This window comes from Oryx dammah, unplaced genomic scaffold, assembly GCF_014754425.2.
Source record: "Oryx dammah isolate SB20612 unplaced genomic scaffold, SCBI_Odam_1.1 HiC_scaffold_17, whole genome shotgun sequence".
NCBI lineage: Eukaryota > Metazoa > Chordata > Mammalia > Artiodactyla > Bovidae > Oryx > Oryx dammah.
Genome location: NW_024070201.1, coordinates 75,770,683 through 75,779,557, shown reverse-complemented (window position 1 = coordinate 75,779,557; position 8,875 = coordinate 75,770,683). Strand labels below are relative to the sequence as shown.

General features: G+C 36.9%; 1 protein-coding gene across 1 annotated transcript; it reads right to left on the bottom strand.

Moving 5' to 3' along the window:
• Positions 1 to 4,817: 4,817 nt before the first annotated feature.
• On the bottom strand, positions 4,818 to 5,741 carry LOC120875975 (olfactory receptor 4A15-like). Its single transcript, XM_040257709.1, has one exon. The coding sequence runs from the start codon at positions 5,739 to 5,741 to the stop codon at positions 4,818 to 4,820; it is 924 nt and encodes a 307-aa protein (XP_040113643.1).
• Positions 5,742 to 8,875: the final 3,134 nt, after the last annotated feature.

Below are 8,875 nucleotides of genomic sequence, written 5' to 3'. Positions count from 1 at the left end.
TCTTAAATCAGTTCCTATCTGAAATCATTACGGTTAGATACAGAGCAGTGAATGGAAAGATATAACCCTGTGTGTGCATAGATATAGGCCAGTGTGTGATCACATCAAATACATATGCATATACATATACAAATGCATCCATATCAGTAGTCAAATACTGATCCACGTGTTGTCAGATACAGACATGGGTGTGTTCACTTACAGACACAAACATCCAATTGGGTAGAAACCTACATAACATTGAATACTTATGTACAGGTGGTCACAGTGATTTATATGAGGTTGGATACAAATTTCAGAGTGTAGTAGGGTAAATACTTTTGTTGTTAAATATAGGCCTATGAATGTTGGGATACAGACATATGCCTGTGGCTTTGAGTACTGAGCTGTTATTCATGCCAGCAAAGTATACTGATTCTTTCTGAGCAGCTCATTGAAAATGTGAATCAAGTGTAAATAAGACAATCTTCTTTTTCAAAAAGAAAACAAAGGAAAGATCCATAAACACTTTTTGGAGATGATTGCATATGTTTATTGAGACATTAACCAATCTTTCACAGTATGTGTCTTATTCTGGATGGAAAAACAAACTATTTAAACATGTCATTTTCCTTAAAATAAATACGTAGAGTTGTGACACTATAAATTTTTCTTTATGGGAAGATTTCAAACTTTGCAAATTACCCCAAATTTTGGTGTCTCAGATGGTAAAGAATCTGCCTGACATGAAGAAGACCTGAGTTCAATCCCTGGGTTGGGAAGATTCCCTGGAGAAGGGAATGGCAATACACTCCAATACTCTTGCCTGGAGAATTCCATGGACAGAGGAGCCTGGCAGGTTACAGTCCATGGGGTCACAAAGAGTTGGACACAACTGAGTGACTAACAGTTTGTAGTGAAGGAGGGGAAGATTGAGGAGGAGGAAGAGGAGAAAGTGCTCCAAAATTGAATATTCTAGGTAATGTAAAATCTGAAATACTAAATAGAATAATATTAAATTAACTGAAATTAATAATTATGTTAGTAGAATATATTATCTGTAGAGGAAAAGAGGCTTAGATATTTCTTCATTGAAAACAAAATAAATGCTAATGGTGTGGAAATAGTGTTTCAAAAGTTGTTTTAAAAAACAAACAAGAGGTTAAAATTTATAAAATAATTGGAAGAGAATGGAATTTTCCAAAAGAATGTGTTAGAAAAAATTTAAAAAGTGAAAAAATATTAAAATAGCATGCTTATATATTTTTCTAATTATATATAAATACATAGGAAATAAGTTAGCAAATGTCATAGAGTAAATATTTATAATAAATATATGTATTTTTTCCTGTAAAAAGTGTTATTCAAAATTTATCAGTAAATATTCTCACTCCAATAGATCAAGAATTCATAAAACTGAAAAAGTCTATAAAGTGGGTGCTATATCCCCTACATTAGGCAAGGAATAGAAAACACAAAGTCAATGAAAAAACTTTTCCTGACTTCAAGGAACTTATGGATAAATGAACACAGACAATTCACAAAGATATTTACCTCATCACTTGAAATAAAAAAACAAATTTGAAAATTAAAAACTTCTCTGTTTGTTTTTTGGGGGCTACTGTTAAAGACTACCACCAACTTAGATAAACTAAATAATAAACGATTATTTTTCACAAGTTTAGTGGCTAGAAAACTAAGGGACCAAAACAGATTCCGTATCTGATTAGTTCCCCTCCATAGTTCATAGACAGCCATCTTTTTCCTATGTCCTTACATAGAAAAAGGGTCATGTGAGCTCTCTGAAGTCTCTTCATAATGGCATTAACCCCAATCAGGGATTCCCTCACAGCTCAGTCGGTAAAGAACCTACCTGCAATGCAAGAGACCACAATTTAATTCCTGGGTCAGGTAGATCCACTGAAGAAGGGATAGGCTCCCCACTCCAGTATTCTTGGGCTTCTCTTGTGGCTCAGCTGGTAAAGAATCTGCCTGCAATGCAGTATCCCTGGGTTCAATCCTTGGGTTGGGAAGATCCCCTGGAGAAGGGAAAGGCTACTCACTCCAGTGTTCTGGTCTGGAGAATTCCATGCACGGTATAGTCCATAGGGTTGCAAAGAGTCAGACACAACGACTGTCACACACACACTATAACCCCAATCATCAGAATGCCACCTTCATGATTTAGTCAGTTCCCAAAGGGCCCCTCCAAATACTACCACATTTGAAAGGAATTAAGTTATGATTCTAGAGAGGGACACAAAATTTCGTTTCTATAGCAGCATCCAAAAGTCAAGGAACAAATTATTTAATATTTGGTAAACCAAAAGTTTGCCATTGTTTGGTGAAAATATTGTGTTTGAGAAGGCTTTGAGAAATACAAAGATATAAGAAATTTGAATATAAGAACTCTCTATGTAAAAAGTATAAAAATCAGAATATGAGATTTCTCATTTAGTGTCATTTACAAGTGAAAAGCATCCATTGCCCCATTTCCTTAGCCCCACACGAATCCAGGCTGAATAAGGGAGACAGAATAATAAGTTTCTTCAATCATGTGCTTCTAACCATATTAGAGGCAGTTAATATTTTATTTCAAGCCTGTTTCAGAGAAAGAGGGAGGATTTTATGAATGATGTCTCTGTCAAATAAAACAATATATAGTCTGGACTCTTTATTACCTGGTAATCTGTGTTAGTTATGTCCTGATGACTCAGGGAGGTAAAGAATTCTCCTCCAGTGCAGGAGGCACAGGAAATACAGGTTTCATCCCTGGGTCAGGAAGATCCCCTAGGAGAAGAAAACAGCAACCCACTCCAGTATTCTAGCCTGCAAAATTCCATGGACAGAAGAGTCTGCTGAGCTATGTCTATGAGGTCACAAAGAGTTGGACATGACTGAGAGTCTATATATGCAGAGTACATCATGAGAAATGCTAGGCTGGAAGAAGCACAAGCTGGAATCAAGATTGCCGGGAGAAATATCAATGACCTCAGATATGTAGATGACACCACCCTTATGGCAGAAAGTGAAGAGGAGCTAAAAAGCCTCTTGATGAAAGTGAAAGAGGAGAGTGAAAATGTTGGCTTAAAGCTCAACATTCAGAAAACAAAGATCATGGCATCCAGTCCATCACTTCATGGGAAATGGATGGGGAAACAGTGGAAACAGTGTCAGACTTTATTTTGGGGGGCTCCAAAATCACTGCAGATGGTGAGTGCAGTCATGAAATTAAAAGACGCTTACTCCTTGGAAGATAAGTTATGACCCACCTAGATAGCATATTCAAGAGCAGAGACATTACTTTGCCGACTAAGGTCTGTCTAGTCAAGGCTATGGTTTTTCCTGTGGTCATGTATGGATGTGAGAGTTGGACTGTGAAGAAGGCTGAGCGCCGAAGAATTGATGCGTTTGAACTGTGGTGTTGGAGAAGACTCTTGAGAGTCTCTTGGACTGCAGGGAGATCCAACCAGTCCATTCTGAAGGAGATCAGCCCTGGGTGTTCTTTGGAAGGAATAATGCTAAAGCGGAAACTTCAGTACTTTGGCCACCTCATGCAGAGTTGACTCATTGGAAAAGACTCTGATGCTGGGAGAGATTGGGGGTAGGAGGAGAAAGGGACGACAGAGAATGAGATGGCTGGATGGCATCACGGACTCGATGGACGTGAGTCTGAGCGAACTCCGGGAGTTGGTGATGGACAGGGAGGCCTGGCGTGCTGTGATTCATGGGGTCGCAAAGAGTCGGACACGACTGAGCGACTGAACTGAACTGAACTGAGCGTCTAAGCACATGCATGTTGGTCTCATGAATGATTTGACTTGTCTTAACTAAATCTGTGTTCCATTAATAAGAGAAACAAAAATGGCATATATTATCAGAATCTTTCTTAACAATGATATCACTTAAAACATCTGTTGTTAAGTTCCATAATGCATATTTGAAGCTCATGAATGATGAATTATGCTAAATTTATGTATAAAAGACAGAGCCTGCATCTCTATTGAGGTTATGAAACACTATAAACAAAAAGACAGGGATTTTGAAAAATAGTGGAGGTTTTACCAGAAATTCTAAAGCATAATGGAAGGTGAAACAATCATCTTTATGAAAATTTAACTCCTAACAAAGCTGGTAAGCTTCAGGAGATAACATGATTATCCAATTGGAAAAATAAATAAAATTTGGTTATTTTTCTGCATTTACACCATGATTATTGAGATTATTTGTATAACCTCTTCATGATAAATATTACAACTATGAAGCATTCTTTGACTTTAACATTCTAAGTAACATAAGCAAAATAGTATATGAAGAGTACCTTACAGATGCAAGAGTAACTCATTTGCCTCAAATAATATGTGCTGTCTTTGTGTGAAGAGCAGTGAACCAAGATTTTATGTAATATTTCTTGTATCTTTTTTAAATTTGTAATGAGCCCTATTAATTCTAAAAGGTCACTTTTTAAAAGAGAAACATAAAATCTTCCACTAATTAAATAAATTTAAATATTAATTACAGCTTAACTCATCATATAGAATATAAATTTGTAGTCTCAAGAGACCTTTTACAACCATAAACTATAAATATTTTCTGAAGAAATTATGGAAATATTTTTAAAATGTGTTTTGAACATAATATATACTTTTAACTAAAAAAATAATGAAAATATTAAAAGCATATTTTGATCTTTAAGACTCTTACCAAATAAATCTTTTTATTATACTCAACTTATTAAGCAGGGAAGATATTTTTTCCAGTTAAATAATCACATATGGCTTTCCTTTGAGGAACAATGTTTCATTAAAAAATAAAAGATTATATATATTCATGCTGCTTCATTTTCTTCTTTTGCCTCTGTTCCAGAGCTTTTTCATGGCATTTTTCATCTCACCGCTTCTCAGAGTATAGATTAGAGGGTTCAACATAGGGGTGATAATGGTGTAAAACACAGTCAAGGATTTATCAATGGGTAAAGTAGAAAGAGGTCTCACATACATAAAAATACAGGGCACAAAGAAGAGGACCACCACAGTGATGTGGGAGCCACAAGTGTACAAGGCTTTGCGCCTCCCTTCTTGATTGCGATTCTTCAGGGAGCGCAGGATGACCCCATAGGAGACGAGTAACAGTGTGAAAATGACCACACAGATGGCCCCGTCATTGCCCAGGACTGTGAGGGCAATAAATTGGGTGTCAGTGCAGGCCAGTTTTAACAAGGGGTACATGTCACACACAAAGTGGTCCATGACATTGGGGCCACAGAAGGGGAGGTTGTAAACAAAGAGAGGATGAAGGACAGCGTGTAAAAACCCACCAGCCCAAGCCAAAAGCAGCAGCAGAACACACACTCGCTGATTCATGATTGTCAAATAACGCAAGGGCTTGCAGATGGCCACGTAGCGGTCATAGGCCATGACCATCAGGAGTAAAATCTCAGCACCACCAAAAAAGTGCCCTATAAAAATCTGGGTCATGCAAGCTTGGAAGGAAATGGTTCTTTTCTCATAGAGTAAGTTTATAATCATATTTGGGGTGAATGTAGTAGAATAAACAGCATCCATAAATGATAAGTTGCCAAGAAAGAAGTACATAGGGGCATCCAGGGTTGGACTGACCACCACAGTCAGGACAATAAGGAGATTGCCCACCATAGTCACAATGTAGATGAGCAAGAAGATGACAAATAGTATTTTCTGACTCTGGAGGCTCTGAGTGAGCCCCAAGAGGACAAACTCAGTTACATTGTTCCTTTGTTCCATGGGTTCTTCTGTATGTCATATTTCAGAGTTCTGGACAAAATTACCTGTAAATATATATTATTAATAGTGACTTCCCAAAAACTTAAGCTAATTTGTTTATTCAACAATTAGGCAGTACAGTTTATTGCTATTGCTATTGCTAAGTCACTTCAGTCATGTCTGACTCTGTGTGACCCCATAGACGGCAGCCCACCAGGCTCCCCCATCCCTGGGATCCTCCAGGCAAGAACACTGGAGTGGGTTGCCATTTCCTTCTCCAATGCATGAAAGTGAAAAGTGAAAGTGAAGTCGCTCAGTCATGTCTGACTTAGCGATCCCATGGACTGCAGCCTTCCAGGCTCCTCCATCCATGGGACTTTCCAGGCAAGAGTAATGGAGTGGTTTGCCATTGCCTTCTCCGAGTTTATTATGTGTCCATATTTTCAGATGTTATAAGACTGATTAAAATATTCTTCCTAATCTCAACAGTCGTATAGTCTAATGGAGAGGTGAGTGATTAGAGACATGTGTGGGGAAAAGCCACAATATTAAATACATGAGTTGCCACAACTAGCTGTGCATTTAGGAGCTCAGATAACCATCTATGCGAGACAGCAAAAGAGACACAGATGTATAGAACAGACTTTTAGACTCTGTGGGAGAGGGAGAGGGTAGGATGATTTGAGATAATGGCATTGAAACGTGTACTATCAAGTAAGAAACGAATCGCCAGTCTATGTTCGATACAGGATACAGGATGCTTGGGGCTGGTGCATAGGGATGATCCAGAGAGATGATATGGGGTGGGAGATGGGAGGGGGGTTCAGGATTGGGAACTCATGTACACCCGTGGTTGATTCATGTCAATGTATGGCAAAATCAATACAGTATTGTAAAGCAACATAAAGCAAAAATTAAAATTAAAATATGTATATATAATGTAGATAATATCTTTTGAACTGTGGTGTTGGAGAAGACTCTTGAGAGTCCCTTAGACTGCAAAGAGATCCAACCAGTCCATCCTAAAGAAATCGGTCTTGAATATTTATTAAAAGGATTGATTCTGAAGCTGAAACTCCAATACTTTGGCTACCTGATGTGAGGAATTGACTCATTTGAAAAGACCCTGATGCTGGGAAAGATTGAAGATGAGAGAAGAAGGGGACGGCAGAGGATGAGATGGTTGGATGGCATCATCAACTCAATGGACATGAGCTTGAGTAAGCTCCAGGAGCTGGAGATGGACAGAGAAGCCTGGGGGTACTGCAAAGAGTCAGACACAACTGAGCAACTGAACTAAACTGACAGCCAGAGTTACTTTTTATTTACTTTCCAATTAATAGACATTACCTTGCAAATTTTAGGAGTAGAAGAATCTTAACAAATGATTAAAATCCCTAATAGATATATTTGACAATATTAATTTTTTATGGGTTTAGGAAAAGTACAAAAACAATAGATAGACGTAGTTTGTGGAAATTACTTACATTTTAGAGGATATACACAGCTAAATCTAAAATAGACAAAAAATTTAAACTATTAAGTTCTAATAGATATAAATAAAATTGTAGCATAAAACATATAAACAAACAGTTAAAGGAAGAATACCTCTAAGTGGTCATGAGATATATAATAGGTTGTTGGCCCTCACCTGTGAACAAACAAGTAAGAATTGTGGTCATGGTTTGCTTGCTACACTCTTAATTTTTGTTCTTGAAAGTCAGTGAATCAAAGTCTACAGATGCTACCACATCTTTTAATTTTAACAGATTAACATATTATATTTAGAGCACATAATTAAGCATATTATCAGATTTAAAAATATTTGCCCACAAAAATATCTCCAAATAGTTGCATTTAAAATTAATTTCTAAGAATAGTTTTGAGAAGGTTAATTTACTCCAGATCATTACAATATGAAAGTATTCAAGAAGAGAATTACAGAATAGACTTAATCTGCAGATTTTTCAGAAATTACAAAGGATTCCTAACATAGTTGATTATGAAAATCGCAGGGGAGAACCCTTAAAAATCTTAGTTGTCAAACCACCAATGTACTCTTGCAAAACGTAAAGCCTAGTTCAGAATTACATGTGTAAATATACTTCCTGAGTTACCAGCACAAAGAGAAAGTCTTCCAATCCATGTTCTGGACTGCGATGCCATCTTTCTCATCCTTCATGAACGCACTCCATCTCTGGGAACAGAGAGCAATATACATGCACCATCACTGGACCTTGAACTGCTTCCACATGATCAACTCTTTTCAAGCTTGCAGGAAATCTAATTCATCTCTGTCATTCAGAGAAAATTCTTTTTCAAATTGCTGGTGTTCAAGGACGAACATCAATGTCTTGTAACCTAAGGAATTTGAATCTTGATTGTCAACAGAAACTCAGAATATTCCTTGTTGGCAGGATTTGTTCTGATAACAAATGTTAAATCAGCATTTTGATTGAGGAGAGCGAGAGAAAAGTTCAAATTCTGTAAGAATTGTTTACAACAAAAAGTTTTCTCTTTGTGTTTATACCAGTGAAAATGAAATAGTGAAAGAGCTTTTGCAACATTTTGATTCTCAGTCTCTTATACTGTCCTGTCTTTGTACAGCACTGTTGAACTTTGGATTCCCTGAAGAATAACTTCTTATACACACTTTTTTTAATGTTCTGGGTCCATCATTTCAATTCGAGAAGAAGCCTGTCATGTGATTACTGCTACAGAGAAATACTCTCTGAGGTAAGGGCACAGGGTCATTAAACACTTCGTCTACATTTAATTGTATCTCATATTATTGAGTCATTCAACTGCTTCATCTCCGAACATGATTGTTGTCTATTAAATTCACTGGGACCATAATCATGATTTTGAGGTAGACTCTTTATCTCCAGAGATACCACCAGAATAATCATTGTGTAGTATATGACTTATAGGATCCTGTCCTCTGGGAGAAAATCATGAAAAACAACTTGAGGTCATCTCACAGAAATGGGAATGCCCAGTCTGGGCAGAAATAAAATATATAAAAACTTTCTTGTGTAAATCTTGACTTTCAAAACAGGAAATCTATTCAAATTTAAGTTTTATCTTTGAAGATCTCTGAGTTGATTTCAATTTATTCTTTGAATGCTAAATAAAATTAATACATTCCTAGCAAA